Below are 27165 nucleotides of genomic sequence, written 5' to 3' on the forward strand. Positions count from 1 at the left end.
CCCTGGCCCAGTGCAAACGTCTGAGCTTGTGGAGCTTGCTTAGAAATGGCTTCCTCTTTGCACTGTAGAGTTTCAGCTGGCAACGGCGGATGGCACGGTGGATTGTGTTCACTGACAATGCTTTCTGGAAGTATTCCTGAGCCCATTCTGTTATTTCCTTGACAGTGGCATTCCTGTTTGAGGTGCAGTGACGTTTAAGGGCCCGGAGATCACGAGCATCCAGTAGAGTTTTACGGCCTTGACCCTTACGCACAACGATTTTACCAGATTCTCTGAATCTTTTGATGATGTTATGCAAGGTTGATGATAACTTAAAAGTCTTTGCTATTTTACATTGGGTAACACCATTCTGGTATTGCTGCACTATCTTTCTGCGCAACAATGGTGGAATTGGTGATCCTCTTACCATCTTGGCTTCTGAGAGACACTGACACTCTAAGAAGCTCTTTTTATACCCAATCATGTTGTCAATTGACCTAATTAGTGTTAATTGGTCTTCCAACTGTTTGTTATATGCTCAATTTCCTTCTTCCAGCCACTTATTGCTACTTGTTTCAACTTTTTTGGGATTTGTTGACACTGTGAATGTGGGAGTTCTGGTTTCCTTCCTGCCACTAACTATCTTCCACAGTTGCTGCACTGAACTAATTGATCATCATCTTCACCTGTCGCCTGCTCTGGAGAACGGGTTCTGCTCCTTCCATAAAACCTGCAGCCAGGCTCTTCTCCAGTGCTGGGACATTACCCTTTACATGGTAAAGTAATGGTCGGCCTGTTATTGTCTCCTGACAATGTTGGTCTAACAAGCTTCCACGCTTCGTTGTTTTTCAGTTTTTTGACTTCCACGTCAAGATTCGTCTCGGGCCCTCCAAGGCTTCAACACCAAGGCAGGATCCTCCTATGGAATGTCCCTTCAACCATTCATCTACCTCCAACCCACTCCTGTACTCTCTGTTCCTTCAGTGAAGCATCAACAAACCAGCAAAGGTACTCACCTTCTTCTCTTCAAGACGTCCTCCGGAATCCAGAACCACACAGCGCGCCTTCCCTGCTCCTGTATCAAGGCAGAACCTAGCTCCACTCCCTTTTCCCCTGGAAAGACAATAAAGAGGTTTATTTTTGCAACCCAGTTATCTGTCTGTGCTTCGGTTCTGCCATCGGGGGTCTTATCCTTGATCAAATCATGTCAGAATGTCCCAGCCAAACAGACCCTCAAGGCAGAACTGAAGACGGACAGACACAGCAGTCCATAATGGCTCAAAGTAAACGTATTGATGAGCATGATGTTATTTTTCAACAATTTCTCTCTCAACAACAGGAGATTCAAACTAACCTCCAACAGCTCGGCGGCATGGTTCACTCTGTCCAGCAGAGTTTGAAGGACCTGGTTCCCCCGCTTAGGATGACCCAGACTCCGGGTCCGTCCGGACCCCTGGCACCCGCGGTCCCACAGCCCCTTCGAGAACCTGACATTCGTCCCTCCGAGTGTTTCGAAGGTAAAGCCGAAAAATGCGCCAGATTTCTTCAACGTGAGTTGGCCTTCAATAGAGCTCCAATAACCTACTCAGCTGATGCCTCCCGTATTACTTTCATTATTTCCGCCCTAAATGGCGAAGCTCTTCGATGGGCGTGTTCCTACTTACGTAGATGCACCATCGATTCCCTAACCATCTCCACTTTTCTCAGAGACTTTCGACAAGTATTCGACCTACCTCTGTTGCAAGAAGAAGCGTCGCAAAAGATGTTCTCATTAAAACAAGGCAATAAAACTGTGGCTGAGTTTTCCATCCAGTTCCGCATTTTGGCGGAGGAGTCTGACTGGGGTGAGACGGCTCTCCGAGGTGCGTTCATTCATGCACTTAACAAACCTATTAAGGATCAACTCGCCATCCGTGACGTTCCATCCGACCTCAACCAGCTCATAACTTTAGCCACCAGAATTGATAATCGCTTCAGAGAGCACGTTTTAGAGGAGGACTACTTTTCCCGTGAGTATTTGGTTCCCAACAATAGCTCACAGTCGACCTCTCCCGGTTCGGCGGGTCCCGAACCGATGCAGATTGGAAGGACTCGGCTGTCTCCGGAGGAGTGTCAGCGTCGTATTTCTCACAACGAATGCCTCTATTGTGGGAAGAAGGGGCATGAACTTCCTTCCTGTAGGCTTTGGCTAAAAAACAGAGCCCATCAGTAAATCGGAGGATTCTGGTGGGTAAACACTATTCTTCCTCCAAGCATAATTTTTGTTTACCGGTGACGTTATGTGTTAATAATTCTAATTATTCTACACAGGCATTAATTGACTCTGGAGCAGAACAGAACTTAATCAGTCGGAGCCTGGTCGATAAACTTCAGATTTCAACTACTGCCCTCTACCCCACGATGGCAGTAGCAGCTCTCACAGGCCAGACCATCTCTTCCATCTCTTGTAAAACTAATAACATGGAAATTGTTGTGTCAGGTAATCACCGTGAGAGAGACAAATTCTTTATCTTTGATTCTCTTAAACCTCAAATTATCTTGGGTTTTCCGTGGTTGAAGAAACACAACCCCGTTATAAATTGGTCTGATGGTAGGGTCGAGAAATGGGGTGAGAACTGTTCTGAGAGATGCTTGACATCCGCCGTCTCCCCTGGTGTTAGTAAAGAGGCAACCCAGGAGGAGGTTGACCTTTCTCAGGTTCCCAAGATCTATCATAAGCTAGCACGAGTGTTTAGCAAACACCAGGCTCTTTCCTTACCTCCTCACAGACCGTACGATTGCGCCATAGACCTTCTTCCTGGGGCACCTCTACCTTCTAGCAGGTTATTTAACCTGTCGGGCCCTGAGAGAGAGGCTATGACACAATACATTAATGATTCATTGAAATCTGGCATCATTCGGCCATCCACTTCCCCTCTCGGAGCCAGGTTCTTCTTTGTCTCTAAGAAAGACAAGACTCTTAGGCCTTGCATTGATTTTAGAGGTCTTAATCTAATAACAGTGAAAAACAAATATCCCTTACCGTTAATGGATTCCATGTATGAACAACTTAGTGACGCTGTTATTTTTACTAAATTAGACCTCCGCAACACCTATCACTTGGTTCGCATACGCAAGGGGGATGAGTGGAAAACCGCCTTTAAGACTCCCATAGGTCATTCTGAATATTTGGTAATGCCCTTTGGGTTAACAAACGTCCCTGCAGTCTTTCAGGCGTTGGTCAATGACGTTTTGAGGGATTTTCTTAACATCTTCGTCTATCTGGATGATATTTTGATCTTTTCCAGGGACGAAGAACAGCACCTTAAACACGTTCAGGCGGTCCTCCAGAGGCTTCTAGAGAATAACTTGTTCATAAAGGCTGAGAAATGTGCCTTCCACGCCCCTTCGGTAGCATTTCTTGGTTTTATCTTTGAAAGAGGTCAGGTTCGGTGTGACCCGGATAAAACAAAGGCAGTAGCCGAGTGGCCTCGACCCACTGATAGAAAGCAGTTACAACGCTTTCTCGCGTTTGCCAATTTTTATCGTCGCTTTATCAAGAATTATAGTCAGATTGCCTCCCCTCTCACTGGGTTAACCTCCACCTTGCGTTCCTTCGCATGGGACCAAGATGCTGAGATTGCCTTCCAAAGGCTTAAATCATTGTTTTCCTCGGCACCCATCTTGCCCTCCCAAATGTTCACGAACAGTTCATTGTTGAGGTCGACGCCTCCGATTCCGGGGTGGGGGCTGTCCTCTCCCAGAGAGGTCCTGACAGCAAGGTTCACCCTTGTGCCTTCTTTTCTCGCCGTCTCACCCCAGCCGAGAGAAACTATGATGTTGGTAATAGGGAGCTATTGGCCATTAAGTTGGCTTTGGAGGAGTGGAGACATTGGCTGGAGGGTTCTGAGCTGCCCTTTGTCATCTGGACTGATCATAAGAATTTGGCCTACATCCAAGGGGCAAAGAGACTCAACTCAAGTCAGGCCAGATGGTCCCTCTTCTTCGCTCGCTTTAATTTTACCATCACGTACATCCCTGGCTCTAAGAACACAAAACCCGATTCACTCTCTCGTCAATTCTCCTCCTCTGAAGGTTCCGACTCCACGGAGGACATACTCCCGGCGACATGCTCGGTTGGTCTCTTGTCCTGGGCTATCGAACAGGATATACGGAACGCCCCCAACTCTCCGAACCGGACCCGGGTGCTGGTCCACCGGGCAAGACATTTGTGCCCTCTTCGATGGTGAGTCGGGTTCTTACTTGGCTTCACACAGCTAAGTTCTCTTGCCATCCAGGTGTCTCTCGCATGTTGCATTTGGCCAAGGAGTATTTTTGGTGGCCCAACATGAACCGGGACGTGAGGGAGTTTGTTGCAGCCTGCCATACATGTGCACGGAATAAGAACAGCAATAAACCCCCTGCAGGACTCTTGCTTCCTCTTCCTACGCCCCATCGTCCGTGGTCTCATATTGCCATGGATTTTGTCACGGGTTTGCCACCTTTCTCCAATAACACCATCTGCACTATCGTGGACCGCTTTTCCAAGGCTGCGCATTTCATTCCCATACCTAAATTACCATCTGCTTTTGAGACTGCTAAACTTATTACTAACCATGTTTTTCGCCTGCATGGAATTCCAACGGACATCATCTCCGATAGAGGGCCCCAGTTCCTCTCCCGGGTCTGGAAGGCCTTTTGCCAGGGCCTGGGGGCCACGACGAGCCTTACTTCTGGGTACCATCCTCAGTCGAACGGACAAACAGAGAGGTGCAATCAGGAGCTGGAGGTCGCCTTGAGATGCGTTATTGAGGACAACCCTTCCACCTGGTCGGACCATTTGCCTTGGGTGGAATACGCCCACAACACTGAGGTATCATCTGCCATCAGTATGTCCCCTTTTAAGGCTTCGCTTGGGTACTCTCCCTCCTTATTCCCTAGCCTGGAGACTGAGGTCCCAGTTCCGTCGGTCCGACTACATGTCCGACGGTGTCGCAAGATTTGGCGACAGACAAGAGCGGCTCTTCTATGTACCGCCGACCTGAACAAGAAGTATGCCGACAGACGTCGCTCTTCTGCGTCCCACTACCGGGTGGGTCAACGGGTATGGTTGTCCACTAAAGACATTTCCCTTCCAGACACCCCCCGCAAGTTGGCTCCCAGGTATATTGGTCCTTTCCCCATTGCGAAGATCATAAACTCCTCGGCCGTTCGCCTACTACTGCCTCGATCCATGAGGATTCACCCAACCTTCCACGTCTCCCTCCTTAAGCCAGTCTCCTCTAGCCCCCTTAACCCCCCGGCCGATCCTCCTCCTGCTCCACGTCTGATTGCAGACGCCCCGGCCTTCTCTGTCCGGCGCCTCTTGGACGTTCGCCGCCGGGGCAGAGATCTGCAGTACCTGGTCGACTGGGAGGGGTACGGGCCGGAGGAACGCTCTTGGGTTCCATGGGCTCAGATCCTGGACTGATTTGATTTGATTTCTTCTTTTTTTAGGGACCACCCTGAAAAAGAGGATCAGATCGCCGAGAGGCGATTCTTGGGGGGGGGGGGGGGGCTCTGTGGGAGTTCTGGTTTCCTTCCTGCCACTAACTATCTTCCACAGTTGCTGCACTGAGCTAATTGATCATCATCTTCACCTGCCGCCTGCTCTGGAGAACGGGTTCTGCTCCTTCCATAAAACCTGCAGCCAGGCTCTTCTCCAGTGCTGGGACATTACCCTTTACATGGTAAAGTAATGGTCAGCCTGTTATTGTCTCCTGACAATGATGGTTTAACAAGCTTCCACGCTTCGTTGTTTTTTCAATTTTTTGACTTCCACGTCAAGATTCGTCTCGGGCCCTCCAAGGCTTCAACACCAAGGCAGGATCCTCCTATGGAATGTCCCTTCAACCATTCATCTACCTCCAACCCACTCCTGCACTCTCTGTTCCTTCAGTAAAGCATCAACAAACCAGCAAAGGTACTCACCTTCTTCTCTTCGAGACGTCCTCCGGAATCCAGAACCACACAGCGCGCCTTCCCTGCTCCTGCATCAAGGCAGAACCTAGCTCCACTCCCTTTTCCCCTGGAAAGACAATAAAGAGGTTTATTTTTGCAACCCGGTTATCTGTCTGTGCTTCAGTTCTGCCATCTGGGGTCTTATCCTTGATCAAATCATGTCAGTGAAATTTTGAATCAACATATTTTTCCTATAAAATGTTACATTTACTCAGATTAAACTTTTGATCTGTCATCTATGATATATTACACATAAAATATTGACATTTGCCATCTCCACATCATTGCATTCAATTTTTATTCACAATTTGTTTAGTGTCCCAACTTTTTTGGAATCCGGTTTGTATATTAAATTATTATTGTTTAGCGTATATCTTAGATCCTTGTATACTGGCAAAAACAAACAAAAAAAAAAAAAAACTGTAGTATGCTTTTTTATAACTGTTTATTGTTGTTGCTGTTGTCCATTGTTGTCATCTCTATTTGTTGAAATCAGGTCTCTCTTGTAAATGAGTCATCGAGGCTCAATGGGATTTACCTGTATAAATAAAGGTTGCTTGATACTGTTTCTTTTTTATACTGTATTTTTGCTGTCTTTGGGTGTAATTGGGACCTTGAGTGCACAAATTTGTTCCATCTCATGTACCACATGTGATGCGAAAAGCAATAAAGAACCTTGAGCCTTGAAAGTCTGCAGCCAGTTCTGAAGTGACTGTGATGAGAGTCAGCACCTCTAAAAATGAAAAAAGAATGAAAACTCCCTCTGGGTTAAAGATGAGTCTCCAGTCCATCACAGGGACAGAGACAAACGAAGCAAACAAGAGTCAGACTCTCACTCACACCATGATTCATTTTAAAGTTACTATTAACATAACATGAAAGTTTCTGCCTATGAGAGGAAACCAGAGTACCCAGAGTGAAACCCATGCATGCACAGGAAGAACATGTACAATAAACTCCAAACAGAAAGACTCCAGACAGAATGAGAACCTGACCTTCTTGTTGTGAGGTGACAGCTCTAACCACTTCACTACTGTGCTGCCCTTAACTCATTTCATATTTAGTTAATGTTGTATATGTAAATAAAATAGATTTTTACAATCTGTTTATATGTTCATGTAGAATTAAGATTTCCAACTAGTTCAGAGTACTTGTTTTGAAAGAAGCATCAAAATCTTGAGCTAACTTTAACTGAAAAATAAAACATTATGTAGGCTTCTGATGCATGCTCAATAATCCAGGTAGATAAATCTAACAAGGTTAAGTCAGGTCCTCTGGATGAATTCTTCTTTGATGAAGCAAAGGGCATGTCGTATGTTGCGGGAGTTCCCGAAAAAATGAGACGTTTGTTTTCCAAACACAACGTCCCAGTGTCTTTCAAACCCCAAAATACATTACGGCAAAGACTGGTTCATCCCAAAGATCCAGTCACCCAACACAAACAGAGTAATATTGTGTATGCTGTTGTTAAGATATTTTTAATCTAGACTGGTTTTATGGTTTTGATCTGCTCAGAGACAGGATTATAATGAAATTATGACCCGGTTCTGACAGGGTTAAACTGGGCCAGCAGCTTTCAAGAGAGTCTCCCTGGGATTTCAATATCAGTCAAAGAGGGGCAGGGATGTCTGGAACTAAAAGACGAACTGGGTCAGAGTCCAGGTCACCCACCACCACCTCAGAAGGACTTTGCTGTACCTCCTACACATAATCCCCTTCTGCCACCTCCACGTGAATCTGGTGAATCACCTCCACGTGATTATTTTGTTCCAACAACACAAATTCCTCAGCCTCTGCTCTCGGTAGCGGAATTGCATGAAATAGCGAAGTTTGTCCAACGCATTGAGCCGGGGCCATTGGGTTCGACCAACACTAAGGCCTATCTGCACGGCCTTGACTTCCAATTAAGAAGCTATCCCAACGCTACAGTTGAGGATAAAGTAGGTTTGATCAGGCTCACTTCAGCCAGGACGGTGTTTTCCCTCATAGAGCGTCAACCTGATGCCACAAGAAAGGATTACCGCCTGTTATGTGCTGCTCTTGTGAAAGAGTATACCCCTTGCGCAGGACATGGCGGATATCCAGCCGCCGACAAGGTCATGCAAGGTAAGAATGAGCACCCAAGGGCATATTATTCCAGAATTTTGCAGGCTTATTTTGGTTAGCCACGCCCCCTCATACACTGATAGGCTGAGCTCCCCTTCTGCGAAGGCGGAGTCTAGGACCCTATAAAGGAGTAATGAGACGAGACATCGGGGCTCTTCTTCCAGGTCTGTGAACGCGTCACAGACTGTAGAGTCCAGCGCTGTGAATTGTAATCTTTTCCTGCCTTTTCTAATATAATTGATAAAACTTAATTGACGTTTCCTTGATTTATTGATTAGTATAGTTGCCACTTCTGAGGGAGGTTCGAGCCGGGGGTAAAAACATGGGCTGGAGGGGGTTTCCGGATCCGGTGGTCCGCAGCCAGCTCCCGTCTTTAACACTGTTCAGTGTCAGGAGGGCTGTGATCAGTCTTACATCGGGGAAACTAAACAGCCACTGGCCAAAAGGATGGCCCAGTACAGAAGAGCAACACCATCAGGCCAGGACTCTGTGGTCTACACTCATCTCCAGGCCAGTGGCCACTCTTTCAGGGATGAAGATGTTCTCATCCTGGATAGAGAGGAACGACGGTTTGAGAGAAGAGTAAAGGAGGCCATCTTTGTGAAAAGAACCCATCCATCATTAAACAGGGGTGGAGGCCTCCATGTTCAACTGTCCCCCTCTGACAATGCTGTTATTGCTAGCATCACTCAGCCCCCTGTGAATAGCAAACAGCCATCAGGGTGCTAACAATTGGTCGTTAGGCTGATGGTCCTCCTTGAAAATGTGAACAGCTGGTTCTGGATGTCACCAACGTTTCAACAAGAATCTGTCCAGAGGACCTGACTCATCTTTGTTAGATAATGTATGCTTGCTCTTCCTTTCTGCTACACAGTATTATTTACATCAACTCTGCTCCTTCATAAGCAGGACGGTTTGGTGGCTGAGTGGGGGAACAGTCCTGGTAACTATTGCCCCTTTTCCACCGTCACGGCGCGGGTCGGATATTTCCGGCTTGAAGCGCGTTTGAGGTCTTTCCACTTTTCCTGTGACCGGCTCGCCTCGCTAAATTCGTGATGTCAGAAACACTGTCGGTCACTGATTGGTTGGGGGGAGGAGTCTGTGGAGTCTTTCCAAACAACCCGATTCACCATTTTTTCTCTCCCGCTTGCCATTAGCGATAACTCGAGGAGCGTATCTTTTAGTATTTTGAAGCTATACAACAACAATAATATCAAAACCGTGGTCAAATGCAGAAGTGCAGGTGTTGTTGTGCTTGGTGGCCGACGAAAAAAGTCAAAGCGAGCTAGATGGAGGATTGGAGGGTGGTTTGGACACGGCCACTGCTCTACTTGAACCATTTATAGAAGATGGTGAGTGTTTTCTAACTTTAAACATATTTTAAGTTACTCATCCCATCGGTTCTGAACATATTTTTAACTGACAAAAGAGGCTGACGCCATAATAGGACAACGTCGGTGCTACGATGCTAAGCTAATTTGCATAAACGCTAACTGTCCTCCGGTCCCGTTTCTCACTGTATTTTATCCAGAACGTATTTCAGCGCGTGATGGTTCATCTTTAAACTCCACATTAAACCCTCCAAGCCTCCCGGCTCCTGCTCCATCAGAGGAGTCTACACCTGACAGAGCTCCATCACAGCCCAGCTGCACCTCACAGAGCAGCACAACGCTGCAGCTTCTGTGCTCGGTAAGAACAGATGTAACATGTTCCACATCAATTTATTTGTGCCGATAAGGACTTGATTTATTTTATTTTTAAAGTAAAAAAATAAAATGTTGAATGAATACTGAATTGGGATGAAATTAAGTACACAGGGTCACAGTTACAGACAACAAAATGTAAAAGAAAAACAGTAATAAGATCTAAGATATGAATTAAGAAAAATATCAACTAAAAAACATCTACTAATAAAACACTAAGCACTAATAGCAGTAAACAATCAAAACAATACGTCAAACAACAACATGAACTAGAGTTTGTGCAGCCTTATGAATATCTAACAAGGGTAATCATGTTGCTGCTGATCTGTTTCATGTTGTTGCTGATCTGTTTAATGTTGCTGCTGATCTGTTTCATGTTTCTGTGTTCATGCATGCTCGTCTGCTCACACAGACTCATGTCCGTGCTGCTGTTCTGCGTATTGTGTTTAATGTTTTTATGCTATTAGAGCTTATCATATTTTTAGTTGATGTTTTTCTTAGTTCATATCTTAGATCTTATTACTGTTTTTCTTTTATATTTTATTGTTGGATGTAACTGGGACCCTGTGAACATAATTTTGATCCACCACATGTACCACATGTGGTGCGAATGACAAAGAATATCTGCATCTGTATAATACTTTCTGATTCATATATCCATTATTATCATTTTCATTATTTTTAAATCAATTTATTTTTCATTTTCTTATTTGATCAGTTTATTATTATTAATATATCTATTATAGCTGTTAGCAGCACCTTTCTTTGTTTTATGCATTTATTCAAAAACAGTATGTAGCTTGAATTAACCACCTTTTTCTTCTTTCTAGTGAAGAGAAAGAGAAAAGAGTCCAGTAAAGAAAAGTTTTATTTCATCACTGAATGAACATGAAGAACTGAACCGGATACAGCAGGAACAACACTTGTGTCTTCTTCTGGATGAAGCCCATGAGACAAGGGACAGACAATCATTAGTTGGATGCAGTAGTTTTTATTTTTGTACATTTTTCACTTCTTACTTTTCATATTAAACAATTTTTTTTCTTAAGTGGTGTCCTTGAACATTAAATTTCCTAAACAAATTTTACAATGTTAAGTTCATATAGTGTTTGTTTAAATTCATACTGGAAGTTGAGAAGAATTTCCAATTGCATTTGATCTTTAATGAATCCTAAGAAAAGATTACTAGAATCTGCTCAACTGTTATTATGTTATAAATTTTTTGGTTCTAGGATGAAGTGACACAAAAACAGTCAAAAATTCAGAAAGGACAGTTATCAATTATCAGTCATCAGTTATCAGTTATGGTTTATCGGCCGTACAACTGTGGCCTGAGAGATTCAGCTGAAAGTCCTGGTGCACCTTTTATTTGAACCTGCAGAGATTTGAACAGCTGATCTGAAGCCAACAGGCAGGAGTTCACCTGAACTGACCACTCCTGCTGTGTTTGATGGTCTCCTCCTTCGCCATCCGTCCATCCATCCATCCATCCATCCATTCATCCATCCATCCATCCATCCATCCATCCTCTTCTGCTTCAGGGTTGTGGGAGCAGCATCTTCACCAGGGAGGCACAGACATCAACAGCCACCTCTTCAACTCTTCTAGGACCACATGGTGTTCACAGACCAACTGACTATTTATTAATTAATATCCTGATGCTGCTCAATAATCCAGGTAGAAAAATCTAAAAAGTTAAGTCTGGTCCTCTGGACATTCACAAAACAAACAATACAGTTTCTAATAAATAAACTAAATGTATTTTGTTAGTTTTGTTTTTTGAATGTCCAGAGGACCAGACTTAACTTTTTTAGATTAATAAGTAATAAATTTATGTTTTAATTTAATGAAAGACAAATCTTTAAAATTCAAGGACAAAATTTAATCTAATTGTTTTCAAGTCTGTATCTTATTGTAAAAGCAGTTTCAAAGATTACAGCACAGTGTGATGTTTTGCAATTTTAACATGAACCTTGTGCATATCTGCAAATAATAAAAGTGAAGATATTTTTAATACATCTTTATTGTAAAAATCTATACTAAAATGAAAAACACATGGGTTTAAAGCAGCAGGAAGGCAGTAAGGTAGGATTATGAATCGGGTTTAAAAGTTACAGCTCCATTAGAGCATGACATCTCTTCCACAACATCCTGTGACAAAACCTTCAGGGTGTTCTTCTTCTAATACGTTTAGTGGTGGCTAGTAAGTAGCTTAAGGGAGCACTACCGCCACCAGGTGGTAAGACCAGTTGGATTCTAGTCCCCGCCTACAGAGCTGGTCCAGAAATGTACATGGAAACACAACAGACCCGAACCGATCTGAACCAACCCGAACTGATCTGATCCGCTCTGTGACAGTGGAAAAGGGGCATATGTTGAGTGGCTCTGGATGTACTGTATGTTCAGGTGATGAAAATCTAAAAAGTCAGACTGTTTGCTGTTTGAGCGTTTACATTGCAAAATTTTTAGACAACAGTATAACACACCCTACAGATAGACAGAGTGTCTTACTCTTGGCAGCCTCCAGGTCCCAAAGTCGTATGGATCCAGACTGAGACCCGGTCACAACTTGTTCCTCTGAAGTATTGAACTGGACACACTCCACCGGGTTCATGTGACCCTTCAAACTCTGAGACAAACACACAGGCCCAAGAAACAGATTAGCACGGGCTCTAAAGAACCCCAAGATTATCAAACACTCATGCTTTTAGGACAACACAGCAGCTGAACAGAAGGAGGAACAATTTTTTTTTTTTTTTCAGAATACCCACCCCCATCACCACCACCACCTCAGGAACAACTTCAGCTTCATGAATAATACAAAAACTGAGGGTTTGAGTTTAAAATCATGGCTGGTACCTGTCAAAACTGACAAGTCCTGAGCTACACCTCTAAAAACCAGAGCAAACATCGATTGTGACGGATCAGCTTTATACAAAAAACAAACAAAAAAAAAAAACTAAGGGAAAAGAAAAAACAAAGGGAAACAAAAAAATTAAAGCTGCAAGCAGCATTGAAGGCCCTCACAGCAAAGCGCCGCTCCGGCCTTACGGCGACCGCGGGAGCTCCAGCGACTCCACCCAGTCGCTATTGCGAATACGAACGCTCCAGACCCGTGCCCGTTCACCCAAGTGCGCATTCGCTGAACCTTTGACATCAGCCACAACCGCGGGTGCTCCAGCAACGCCTCCCAGTTGCCATCGCGAACGCTCTCGTGCCATTTCTGCACGCGCCCACCAGGGTGCGCATATGCCTAAACTTTGCAATCGCCTTCCGCCCATATCAGTATGAGAGAGTGCTCACTTGAGTCATATGTTAAACCACAATATCAATGTGTTTAGACATGCTCACGATTATGCACTAAAAATCTGGTTACGATCGGATGATAATTCACTGAGATATAACAGTTTGTATAATGTAGTCACTTGAGTCAAAAGTAAAGCAACAATACCAATGTGTGTATAAGTGTTCACTAATGCCGCACCAAAAATCAGGTCGGGATCAGACGATGTATCATTGAGATTTAACATCTTGAATAATGTAGGGGGCATACTTGAGTCAAATATTCAACAACATCACCAATGTGTCTAGAAATGCTCACAGATGATGCACCAAAAATCTGTTGCAGATCAGATGATGTATCATTGAGATATAACTGTTGGAATAATGTAGGGGGCGCACTAGAGTCAAAAGTTAAAAAACAATACCAATGTGTCCATAAGTGCTCACTAACGACGCACTAAAAATCTGGTGCAGATCGGATGTAATATCACTGAGATATAACAGTTTGAATAATCTAGGGGGCGCACTTGAGTCAAATATTAAACAACAACACCAATGTATCTAGAAATGCGCACAGATGATGCAACAAAAATCTGGTGCAGATCGGATGATGTATCGTTGAGATATAACTGTTGGAATAATGTAGGGGGCGTACTAGAGTCAAAAGTTAAACAACAATACCAATGTGTCCATAAGTGCTCACTAATGTCAAGTCAGATTTATTTATAGAGCACATTTAAAACAGAAACTGTTACCAAAGTGCTTAACAAAAATATCACATCATCAAATAAAAAGTAGCAAGATATATTTACAGCACATGGAATAAAAATATAAAACCAAAAACAATTAGAAACAATGAAATACTAAATCAGATCACGTTGTGTCAAAAGTCAAGGAAATAATAACAAAAAGCATAAACTCAGTCAGAAACAATGAAATACTAAATCAGATCAGATGACCTTGTGTTAAATAGGAATAATAACAAAAGCAAAAACAGAATCAGCATCAATGAAAAACCAGATCTAAATCCAATCACCCTGTGTTAAATGTCAATGAGTATAGATGTGTTTTTAGGAGAGATTTAAAAGCAGAGACTGAGGTGGCCTGTCGAATGTTGATGGGCAGATTGTTCCAAAGTTTAGGGCCCACGACTGAAAACGCTCGATCTCCTCTGAGCTTCAGCCTGGTTTTTGGTACGGCCAAAAGCAGCTGGTCTGATGATCTCAAAGCCCGAGAAGGAGTATAAGGATGAAGAAGGTCAGAGAGATATGATGGTGCAAGGCTGTTAATGCACTTGAATGTCAGCAGGAGAATTTTAAAATCAACTCTGACACGTACAGGAAGCCAGTGAAGAGAGGACAGAACCGGAGTAATGTGCTCAAACCTACGAGTTCCTGTTAAAAGCCGAGCTGCAGCATTTTGTACAAGCTAGAGACGTGAAAGTGAAGCCTGACTGACCCCAACATAAAGTGAGTTACAGTAGTCCAGCCGGGTTGTAAGTATACCAAATTTCAGCTCTCTAGGACTTACCAGTTGTCATAACTCACGTTAGGGGGCGCTGTGGAGCAGTTTGGCCACGCCCACTTTTGGTTCCATTAAATACCTCAAATTTCTCACGGGGGACAATTTTGGGTCAAATATGGTGAGTTTTCGAATATACTAAGGCCTCCAAATTAGCGCTCTTTGACGGGAAAAAATTAGAAACGACACAATTACAATAGGCCTTCGCAGCGCTTAGCTGCTCGGGCCTGCAGCGCTTAGCTGCTTGGGCCTAACAATTACAATAGGCCTGCGCAGCGCTTAGCTGCTCGGGCCTAACTTGCAGCATTGAAGGCCCTCGCAGAAAAGCGCCGCTCCAGCCTTACGGCAACCGTGGGAGCTCCAGCGACTCTACCCGGTTGCCATCGCGAATGCTCTAGCTCCTGTCCCGTGCCCATTCACCGGTGTGCGCATTCACCGAACCTTCAACATCACCTGCGACCGCTCCAGCAACGCCTCCCAGTTGCCGTCACGAACGCTCTTGTGCCATTCACGCACGCGTCCACCAGGGTGCGCCTATGCCTAAACTTGGCAATCGCCTTCTGCCCATATCAGTATGAGAGGGAGCGCACTTGAGTCATATGTTAAACCACAATATCAATGTGTTTAGACGTGCTCACCGATTACGCACAAAAAATCTGGTTCAGATCATATGATGTACCATTGAGATATAACTGTTGGAAGAATCTAGGGAGTGCACTTGAGTCAAATGTTAAAGAACAATACCAATGTGTCTGGAAGTGCTCACTGATCATGCACAATAAATCTGGTACATATTGGATGATATTTCACTGAGATATAACTGTTGGAAGAATATAGGGGGCGCACTGGAGTCAAAAGTTAAACAACAACACCAGCGTGTCTAAAAGTGCTCACTTATTATACACCAAAAATCTGGTGCAGATCAGATAATATATCATTGAGATATAACAGTTTGAATAATCTAGGGTGCGCACTTGAGTCAAATGTTAAAGAACAATACCAATGTGTCTAGAAATGCTCAGAGATGACACATCCAAAATCTGGTACAGATTGGATGATGTATCTCTGAGATGTAACAGTTTGAATAGTGTAGGGGGCACACTAGAGTCAAAAGTAAAACAACAATACCAATGTGTCTAGAAGTGTTCACTAATGACGCACCAAAAATCTGGTGCAGATCGTATGATGTATCACTGAGATATAACTGTTGGAAGAATATAGGGGGTGCACTTGAGTCAAAAGTTAAACAACAATGCCAATGTGTCTAGAATTGCTCGATAATGATGCACAAAAAATCTGGTACATATTGGTTGATGTATCCTTGAGATATAACTGTTGGAAAATTCTAGGGGGCGCACTAGAGTCAGATGTTAAACAACAATATCAATGTGTCTAGAAGTGTTCATTGATCAGGCACAATAAATCTGGTGCAGATCAGATGATGTATCACTGAGCTATAACTGTAGGAATATTGTAAGTGGCGCTGTGGATGCTATTGGCCACTTAGCATGGATACCTGTTCAAGGGGCGGATAATGATCGAGCATAGTGATTTTGGTACACCTCGGCTGAAATCTGTGAAATTTATAGCCAAACCTATTGCAACGGCGTCACTTCTTGATTTGCCACGCCGCCACGCCCACATCCTCCATCAAAAACAGTTTACACTTAAAATCAAGTCAGACCATCTTATCTACATTCTAAGACAGGATCATCCTGATTAGGTCAAGGGTGTCTAAGAGGGAGCATTCCAAGTAAAAGATAGACTTCCTGTTCTGAGGGGGCGGGGCTTTGATGATATCAAAATATGACCAAAGTGAATCATCGAGTATCCAACAGAGATGAGTCCTGCCAAGTTTGATGCATTTCAGTCTTTTAATGTGAAAGTTATAGCGTTTGTAAATTTATGGCGCGAAGCGCAACTTAGAGGCCTGGCCACACCCCTTTAACCTAAACAAAACCAAAAGCTTTTGATAACTTTTACTCCCCAATGTCTTAAGGGCATATTAACCAAGTTTGAAGGCAACCACTCAAAATCCCTAGGAGGAGTTCGTTAAAATTTGCTGTTAGAAATGCCCAAAAATCACCCTTTGATCCAAAATGGCAGACTTCCTGTTGAGTTTGGACTAGGGCTCCAAGAGACTTTTTCATAGGTCTTGAGAAGATACAGATGTTCACCAAGTTTCAGAATTATCGGTCAAAAAATGGCTTGGGGCTGATGTTTTAAAATATTCTAGGGGGCGCTGTGGAGGCTATCGGGCAATTATCATGGCTTCCTGTTCAATGGGTGGATAATGATCGAACCTCGGTTCAAATCTGTGGAATTTAGAGGCAAATGTATGGCGACGGCGTTACGTCTTACTTAGCCATGTCACGACACCCACATGCTCCACCCCAAACTGTCAGTGTTGGAAAGCAAGTTACACCAACATGTCTTCGGTCACTGGACACACTATCATGCTGATCAGGTAACAGGGGTCAGATAGGGACAGTTCAACGTAAAACATTACACTTCCTGTTGTCAGGGGGCGTGGCTTAAGTGATGTCATGATTTGACTGTTCAGTCTTGCAGGGGACCGGATGTGGATTAATCACGTAAGGTTTGATGTCTCAGACACTTTTCGTGTAGGAGCTATTAGCGTTTTGTTTTTCACGGCGAGATGTCAAACTTTGAGGTCTGGCCCCGCCCCTTCAGCATGCTCCGAAACAAACCGTTTAGATAGCTTTGTGTCCCCCATGCCTTTTGACCAAAACGGCCAAGTTTGAAGCCGATTGAGTGAAATCCCTAGGAGAAGGAGTTCAAATGCGGAGGCTGTAAACTGCCAAAAAGGTGTGAAAATTGGGATGACATTCCAAAATGTTCACCTTCCCGTTTATCATACAATGTTGGTGCTAGAGGGTTTTCTGTGCATCTTTGGGAATTGGACAAGTGTACCAAATTTCTTGTTTCTACAACAAACTAAGGGTAATGTGGAGGGTATTTTGAAAATTTCCAGGTGGCGCTCTTGAGCCGTTTCTGTTGCGATTTTTGCCACGCCCTTAAAATACGTAATTTTTCACTAGTCCTGATGTGTTCGCCAAATTTGGTGACTTTTGGGATATGTTAAGGCCCCCAAAAGGCCAATTCGTTTGACGGAAAAAATTGCAGCTCGGGCTTGAACAGAGCGATTACAATAGGCCTTTGCAGCGCTTTGCTGCTCGGGCTTAAAAAACCCCAAAGGGAAACATTAAGCAGAACAGAAAAACAAGAACCAACAGAGAGAAAAAAAATAAAAAACAGAAAATGTCAGGAACATGGAGCCCATCTTTTCCTTTCTGTTTTATTTTGTCCTTTTCTCTGGGTTCTGATGGACTAAATTAGAACTGGTTGGCTCTTACAAAGTTGAAGCTGGTCTGATTGGTCCCATTAACCCTACTCATGACCCAGATGGAAAACCTGCTTAGATCAAAATGGATTGAAGACTGTTTTGGACACAAGGAACCTTTTTAGAGTTGTCAGAATCACAGAAGGAAGTTCTCTTCTTTAACAGGTTCTCCTCTCAGAGATGGTTTTGGTTTGTTGAACTGTTCTGACAAGTCATCCTCCAGATGATTTTTTAATGCCAGAATGAAGAACTGGGAAAGAGCTGGGTGTTTGGTTGTTTTTTCTGATGAGCACAATGAATGACTCAACGTGTGTTTGTTTTTTGAAGTTATTTGTAGAGTAAAACAAAAAGAGGTCTCACCATGACGCAGTTGGCCTTGTTGACAGCCCAGATGTTCACTTTGCAGTCCTCTCCTCCAGTGGCCAGAAGGCGGCCGGAGCTTTTTCCCAGAGCTAGACAGGAAACGCTTCGTGAGTGAGCCTCGAACTCCTCTGAACAATGAGAGAAGGGACAAAGGTCAGTTCTGAGTTGATGCTCATCTGTTGCAGCTCAGCAAGACCCGATTATTGCAAACATTGTTCTCTATGTGAATTGCGCCGCTCAAGGTGGCTGCATGTTGGAGCAGCTCTGTTACTTTCATTCGGAGATTTGCATTTGGAAACTTTAATTCCTCTTTTTCTCGATGTAAATCATATTTTTTGGATGATTGTTTCCTCTGGTATCGGATGCTGTGCAGCTGGAAGTATTTTTACTGAAACTGTTTTAGTTTAGGACATTTGTTATGATGCGTAACCATGGCAACAAGGCAGTTTTCTACAACCAACAACAGCTGATTAACATCTCAAAAGCTCAAATAATATCTCAACTACAGCCCCAAATCTCAAATGAGTTTAAAGGATGGTATGTGGACACATTCTCATCTATCTGCCAGCTGTGCTCGAGTGCCTGACCACTGAGATCCTGGAACTAGCAGGAAACACAGCTCATGACAGCGGAAGGACAGGATCGTCCCTCGGCACCTACAGCCAGCTGTCCGCAGCGACGAGGAGCTCAGCTGCTGGGAGGATTGGCCATCGCTCTGGGAGGAGTTCTGCCCGGCATTCGGGTGCTCCTACAGCCCGGGGGAACCGAGAGGCCAGCCGAGTCTGGGTGGACGGATCGGACGGCATCTGCAGCCAGTTTCTTAGGATCCACTGTGGAATGAACCTTTACAAGAGATCTTTCCTGCCTACAGCCATCAGTATCTATAACATATCTTAATGAAATGAGGATAACAAGCTACAACAACAAATAATTTCCCTCTGGGATTAATAAAGTATTTTTGAATTGAATTGAATTGAATGCTTGTACTCACGCAGTTGCCATGAGATCTTGGTGCTGCTAGCAGAAGCCATTTTGGGTCAGACAGGGAGAATCAGGACCAGAGCTCAGGTTAATTCAAGAGCATCTTTGTTCACCTGTAGGAAAACACAACAAATCAGATGATTTTGAAGCTGTGTCAGTATGAAGATCATCTGTTTTAAAGATTACAAGGGTAATTTCAATAAATTTACATTTTATCTTCTGGTTTATAAAAATAACTATGAACCCTGAACATCCCATGAAGCTTCTTAAATCCATTATTAAGAAATGAAAAGATGACGCCATCGCAGCAAACCTGCCAAGAGTTGTGCACCAAAACTCATGGGGTGGGTACAAATCAAAGAAACGTTCAGAGCCAAAGGCCAATGAGACCAAAGATGACCCTGATGGAGCTGGGAGACAGAGAATCTGTCCTGAGGACCACTAGAAGCTGCACAGAGCTGGACTTCATGGGAGAACATCAGGAAAAAGACACCAAACCTGTAGAAAAAGGTGCTATGGTCAGATGAGAGCAAACATCAAGGATAGCACCGTGTCTGAGGCAAACCTACCACCTCTCATCATACTGAGAACACCAGCCCTACAGTGAAGCACGGTGGTGGCAGCAGCATGCTGTGGGGATGTTGTTTATCAGAAGGGAATGGGAAACTGGTCAGAGTTAAAGGAAATCTGGATGGAGCAAAATACAGAAAAATTCCTGAGAGGAACCTGGTCTTCCAAAAATCTGAGAATGAGATGGAGGTCGCTACCTTCCAGCTGGACAATGACCCTGAACACACCACTGAAGAATTATCCACTGGTTTAATGACCCTGAACACACCACTGAAGAATGCGCCACTGGTTTAATGGCCCTGAACACACTGCTGAAGAACGTTCCACTGGTTTAAGGAAAACCAGGAAAATGTCCTGTAATGGTCCACTCAAAGTCAGACCTCAGTGCAACTGAGAACCCGTTGTTTGAATTAAAAACTGTTGGATACAAGCAGCACCATCCAACCTGAAGATGCTGCAAACATTTAGTTCTGAACCACAGAGGAAAAGTCCAGATGAGATGGACCAAAATCATAGAGACAGACCTGAAGGGATCTGATGCTAAAACAGTGGATATTCACCCTCTGGTTTTCAGATCCTTTGTCTTTTTTTCTTGTTTGCTTCAGAACAGTTGAGTCAGTAAGAACAGCTCAAAGTAAAATTGTTTTATCTCACCCAACTTCAGCTTCATGTTGCATTCACTAAACTTCAGTAGTAGGAAATCCAAAAAGTTTTAACAAACCAACTGGACTTCTATTCTGTAGATGAAGTTGTCTATCCATCCGGGGAACTTTCTCAATTCAAAATTGGAGTGTAGAGTTTCAAGCTTCAAACTGCATGAGATGCTCTGACTTTGAAGTTGAAACTCTTCAGGTTTTCTTTTGCTCATAATCAAAACAGCTGTTATATGTTGACCTGGAAGAAAAATCCTGGTGGTACTTGTACCACTATTGGTCCTCTGGCTCTGTCTAGTAGTATTCAGCTACTTATAAGAGTTTTAATGAGAGGTGGTAGGAGAGATCATAAAAACCGGATTCCAAAAAAGTTGGGACACTAAACAAATTGTGAATAAAAACTGAATGCAATGATGTGGAGATGGCAAATGTCAATAATTTATTCGTAATATAACATAGATGACAGATCAAAAGTTTAATCTGAGTAAATGTAACATTTTAAAGGAAAAATATGTTAATTCAAAATTTCACAGTGTCAACAAATCCCAAAAATGTTGGGACAAGTAGCAATAAGTGGCTGGAAAAAGGAAATTGAACATATAACGAACAGCTGGAAGACCAATTAACACTAATTACGTCAATTGACAACATGATTGGGTATAAAAACAGCTTTTGAGAGTGTCAGTGTCTCTCAGAAGCCAAGATGGTAAGAGGATCACCAATTCCACCATTGTTGCGCAGAAAGATAGTGCAGCAATACCAGAATGGTGTTACCCAGCGTAAAATAGCAAAGACTTTTAAGTTATCATCATCAACCGTGCATAACATCATCAAAAGATTAAGAGAATCTGGAACAATCGCTGTGGGTAAGGGTTCACTTCAACCGAGACCTAGGTATTTAGGCGGACCAGAGTTCACTTTTTTGGTCCAAATCAGAATTCGATTGCGCATTCACACCTCCCCAAACGAACATGACTTTCTAGGCAAACGGACTAGAGTTCAATTAAAGCGGACTAAACAGGGCTGGTGTGAATGCAACTTAAGTGTATCAAACAGCTTGAAGGAGGCAAGGATGGAGCCATATCACAAAGAAGTGCATTTAAAAACAAAATAAGCTCACATAGCACAAACACAAAGCACAAAGCATTTCAGACCCCTGTCTGAACATATCAGTGTTCTGAATGCATTGTATTATTATTGTGGAAAAACGACAGAAGAAACAGTTAAAGTCCCACTTTTCTACATGACGATCAGTCCCACTCATCAGGTGTTGACTGCTCTTCAGTAATCGTAAATCAGCTCTGTAAACACTGGTGTCAAAACTATTTAAACCCAGAAAATCCTCCTACAGTGCAGTGTTTCCCCTTGCATTATCCAAGGAGAGAATCCCACACTGTCAACAGAACCGAGCACCCCATCTACCAAAATACCCCCAACCCGAATGTTCCACTACTTTGGGATGGGGAGCAGAAAATAGAGATTGTAGCCACAAGAAAAATGGCTTCAACCCAGTAACATTAGTATTAAGAGCCTGACCGATATATGGTATCGGTCGGGCTAATATTTTAGGATGATACAGATGTTTGGGGGTCTATTGGTATTGGGGATAATTGTCCCATTATGTGCCGATATGAACCCTTCTAATTTTCACCCCTAAAATGCTGTAAACCATTGGTTACGTACTGTACCCCAGATTCTATGAGTATAGGCATAGCCCTTTAAGGCCTTCGCTATTGGGTTCATCCCGTCATGCAAAGCATCGCACTGAAAAGTTTAGTCCACGCCCACCTGTTGTGTGGGCCCCAACCGGTCCATATAAATTACATTAAGAGCAGGTAATCAGCTCCCAAATAACTTTTTCTTCAGCCATTTAGGAGCCAATGAGGCCCGGCGCTTAAAGGGCTACGCCTATACTCATAGAATCTGGGGTTACAGCATGTAACTAACGTTCTATTTCGTATAGGCTTCGCCCTTTAAGGCCTTCGCTATTGGGTTAAAAGGTGAAGCATGATGTAGTCCTCGGCTCACTGGGTCCATTCGAACACCATATGAAGCGCCAGCTTGCCCAAAAAATGTCTCGTCACTCAGCTCTCCATGTGCGTAATTGCGCGTTGGGTAATTACACGTACCATGCACAGACGCGTGCTGCGTAGTTATGCGTTCTGAGTACATGAACGCCCCGGAAAAGTTTTCAACGGGGAAAAGAAAAAGGCTGAAAAAGGCCGTGAACCAAACAGATCCACGGTTGATCAATATTAACAGATTAATAATAACAAGTGAACTGATTATTAATCAAATTAACTGATTGGTAACAATAGTCCTGAACTAATTAGTGACAATAGAACAAGAACAACAATCACAACCTGTGACTGATAAAAACATCTCACACTGTAAATGCATGCAGTCAGCTGTGAGATTAAATGAGATTCCATGAAACAACAATATTCATTCTGTTAAGGCACTAAGGACAGAATGCGTCAAGGAACATGTCGACACATCATGTAAATAAAGCGAATAAATGAACAGGGTGTTCACTACGCAGCCGCAGTGCAAATATCCAGCATTGTCATACCATTATGCAAAGCAGTCAAAGATGCAATACCACTGGTCGAGTGCGCCCTGAGGTTATCAGGAGGCTCTAAATCTGATGCTCTGTAGGCTTCAGAAATGGCCTCACACAGCCAGTGTGACAGGCGCTGGGTGGATAACAGGCGACCTGCAGATGCATCTCTATAATGCACAAACAGATGTTGAGTCTGACGCAGTGCTGCCATGCGTGCTATGTAGCATGTCAACGTACGCACAGGGGAGAAAAGATGGAAAGATGCTTCTTCTCCTGATTTGTGGGGGGGAGGGAAAAAACCCTCCAACGATATCACTCTTGATTTAAAAGAGCTCGTGATGTTTTTATGCATAAACGCTGGGTTAGGTCTCAGATCAGCTGAGCTGCCATCAGCCTGAATCCTGAGACATGACGGAGCGGCAGAGAGGGCAGATAAATCACTCACCCTCTTAACGGATGTTAAAGCCAACAGCAGGGCTGTTTTAAGAGATGAGAATTTAATTGGGAACTGATTCAGTGGCTCGAATGGAGCTTTGATCAGCGCTCGCAGGACCTGCGTTAAATCCCACTGTGGAGCAAGTGGGTATGAAACAGACCTGCATCTCTGTACACCTTTTAAAAAACGTTTCATAAGCGGATGATTAAAAACTGTTCTGTCCCCGAAACCTTTGTGACAGGAAGAGATGGCTGCAGCGTACGTTTTAATCGTGCTGAGTGCCAGATTTCTGTCCATCAGCTGCTGCAGAAAGGACAGCACGGCACCTAGTGGACATGAGGTGGCCTCTACACCTTTCTCTGTACACCAGCACTGAAAAGCTGTCCACTTTGATGTGTACAGCGCTGTGGTAGATGCAGCACGTGAATCCTGGATTGTGCACACTACATCTTGAGAGAGACCCATCCTCTCCAAGCGGATCCGCTCAGCGGCCAGACCCAAAGGTGCTGGCCTATTTCTGGGTAACTCCTGATCGCTCCTCCCGCCTGAAGGAGAGCATCCTCCCTCCACGGCAGTTTCCACGGGCGCCCCGATAACAGGTGTCGTAGAATTGGGAACCATGGTGCGTTCACGCGCTCGAGAGCCACCAGGAGAGCCGTCAATCCCTCCTCCTGAACTCGGTTCAGAAACTGTAATATCAGAGGGAGTGGGGGGAACGCATAAAGAAGCATTTTGGGCCACAGGCTGCGAGAAAACGCGTCCACCCCTAGCGGTGGTTCGTCCCGCGGGCTCAGTGAGAACCGTAGTTGTCACTGAGCGGTCTCTCGTGTTGCAAACAGGTCCACGGCCGCTTTGCCAAATTTCTACCACGTCTGAGCCATCAGGTCGGGATGGAGGCTCCAGTCCCCGTGAAGCGGAAGGCCCCTGGACATCACATCTGCCCCCCTTGTTCAGAACACCGGGTATGTATACTGCTCTGATGGAGAGCAGATTTTGGTGTGCCCAATACAGTAACTGTCTCGCAATGTGTAACATTTGGGATGAGCGCACACACCCTTGCCGGTTTATGTACGCAGTTATAATGAGGTTGACTCCGGTCCCGCCGTAATCCGTCCGGAATCACGTGACCAGCGGTACTCCCGAAAAAATGTCATTCTCTAGTGTGAATCAACACTTGTTGATTCCGCAGCACAGAGGCAAAGTGTTGAATCAAATTCAAAACCGTGCAACATTCCAAAACATTTATATGAGCTGTTGTGTGAGGTGGCCACAGCGCCCCTACAGCTCGGGATAGGCATGTTCCCCCCAAACCTGACAGGGACGCGTCTGTGAAGACTGACACGTGTGATGTAGGTCTGCTGACGGGAACTCCCTCCGACAGAACAAGAGGGTTTCCCAGTGTCTCAGGTCGATTCTCACGGAGGAGGGCACAGCAATCGATCGTCTCTTCTGCTTCACCGGGTCCACACACAAACAAGAGAACCACCTCTGGAGGCGTCGCACTGTGTGAGCAGACGAAATTTCCTTAATAACTTCATGACGGAAACAGCTGTTATCACTCTGCCGGTTTCACGTGAGTTGCACTGCTGCCACCTGTCTGGAAAAACAGGTCAGCAGCAACAGATGAGTCTCATCCCTCCTGTCCGTTTTGGGACCAGGAAGTGACGAGAGTAGAACCTTGAGTTTTCCTCTCCTTCTGGGACCCTGGAAATTACATTTTTTTATCAGAATTCCTGAACTTCTGCATGTGGGGACGAGATCTGTTCTGGAGATGACAGAAAACGTCTCTGAGTTCCTCCAAACGGGGGGGTTTGAGCTGTAATTGCAGCGTTAGTCCCATACTGATAAAACGGTTCATCCATCTGTCTGGAGCGCACGCTCGTTGCCACTCCACGTAACGTTCGGGAAGCGGGCAGGCGTTCATGCTACGTCACGTTATTTACGGACACCAATCACCACCATCATGTGTGCCGCACTCAGGCTACGGGCTAACATCCGTGCTGATGTGAGCTGGCGTGCGCTGAGGGAAGGCGCGTGCGCCCCTGAGCAGCGGGGCCGTGGGTGAGGGCTGCTGCTGCCGCGGGGGCGCGGCACTTCTGTGCTGCGCTCTGGCTACGGGCTCACATCCTTGCTGATGTGATCTGGTGTGCACTGAGGGAGGTTGCGCACGCCCCTGAGCATGCAGGGCCGTGGGTGAGGGCTGCCGATGCCGCGGGGGCGCGGCGCTTCTGTGCTGCACTCAGGCTGCGGGTTCACATCCGTGCTGATGTGAGCTGGCGTGCACTGAGGTAAGGTGCGCGCACAGCTTGGGCTGAGAGCAAGGTTTCCCACTGGACTCGGTCTGCTGAAAACATTCACTTTTGGCTGCTGTGTCACGCAACCGTTCTGTATGTTCCTTAAGCTGCAGTGATTTTGAAAAAACCTGTTTTGAGGACACCCGCTAGTTTTGTGTGGAAGATGTGTGAGGAGAAGCCGCTGTGAGATCATTTGAACTGACAGGCAGGCTGAATCAGACACTTTAATCTTTGAATGATATTCGTGTTTTATTCCAAAACTCATGTCATCATTCTGCACACACACATCCCCCGCAAGGAGTCATTTCCTGAATCTTCTCCCCCGTGAGCCCTGCGGTTTTTTGTCCCAGGGTGCCGCCTGTTGGCGATCTCTGGGGAAACGCTGAACCACTGGTTGTTGGGATGAGAAGGGCTGTTCTCCGACGGGCCTAGCTGGCGGCGGAGCGGAGCGGGAGGACACTGCTGCAGCTGTGGAACGTCTCTGTTGCTGCCTTTGGCCACGACGATCCTTCCAGCGGGCCGGGGGGCGGGATGAGGCGTGCAGCTTGATCAGATGGCGCACAGTCTCTGACACCTCCTCCGGCTTTTTTGATTTCTCCAGCATGTCCTTGAAAATTGACTACGAACAGCGCGTCCGTTGTGATGGGGCCTTCCAGCGGGTCCATCTGCAGCTTCTCAGACAGGGAGGTGGAGTGACAAGCCAGGTGGACCTCTGAACCACTGTCATCCAGGCTGCAATGCGAGACAGGCAGCCAGCAGACGAGGCACACAGGTTGAGGGTGACGTCAGACGCCCTGCAGAGGGAGCTCTTGTCTCCTCAGGCATGTCTGTCCCTCTGGCCTCTGAGATGCTGTACGTCAGCGGCGCAACGTATTGTTCGCTGCGGCCGCTTGGAACGCACGCTGGTGAGCTCGGTTGGAGAGTGACGTCACCGTCTGGTCATGCTTCCCCGGAGGCGCAGGACGCTGGTCCAACCTGGACATCTTTGCTCCGAGAGCCTCCGCCAAGCTTGGCTCTGGGGTGGTGGTGGGGGGGTAGAATTTCCGCTCAGTAAAACCCCTCCACTCTGGTGATGGGCGCGGATGTGGAAACCGGCGCTCTCAGTCTACCAGGTCCGGCTGCAGCCTCGTTCCAGTAGGACGTCACTGCTGGGAAACGAGGCCAGATGGGATCAGGACGGCGAGCCGGGGTGGAGCCAAAAAACCTTCCTGCTAGATCATCCGATCTGGGTGGGGGAAGGAGAGGGACGGAAAAAAGTCCCTTCATGTCAGCCGCCTCCTGGATTATGCCGGGCAGCACCAACAGGAGGGCACCGACGGCTGGGCGCGGTGTGGTCGCCGATGTGAAGAGGGCCCGGGGGGGGGGGGGGGG

The 27165-nt window shown here is 45.2% G+C and overlaps 1 protein-coding gene across 1 annotated transcript in view; it reads right to left on the bottom strand.

Annotated features, from left to right (window-relative positions):
• The window catches only part of LOC119427223 (katanin p80 WD40 repeat-containing subunit B1), a 62792-nt gene that overhangs the window by 16609 nt on the left and 19018 nt on the right, over positions 1–27165 (bottom strand). Inside the window, exons 2-4 of the mRNA XM_037694807.1 lie at positions 19289–19391; positions 18295–18425; positions 12279–12396 (exon numbers count right to left, since the gene is read on the bottom strand). Coding sequence (XP_037550735.1) covers positions 12279–12396; positions 18295–18425; positions 19289–19328 — 289 coding nt within the window. The 5' untranslated portion in view covers positions 19329–19391. The remainder of the gene's footprint in view (positions 1–12278; positions 12397–18294; positions 18426–19288; positions 19392–27165) is intronic.

This window comes from Nematolebias whitei, chromosome 2, assembly GCF_014905685.2.
Source record: "Nematolebias whitei isolate Nwh7 chromosome 2, NemWhi1, whole genome shotgun sequence".
Taxonomy (NCBI): Eukaryota; Metazoa; Chordata; class Actinopteri; order Cyprinodontiformes; family Rivulidae; genus Nematolebias; species Nematolebias whitei.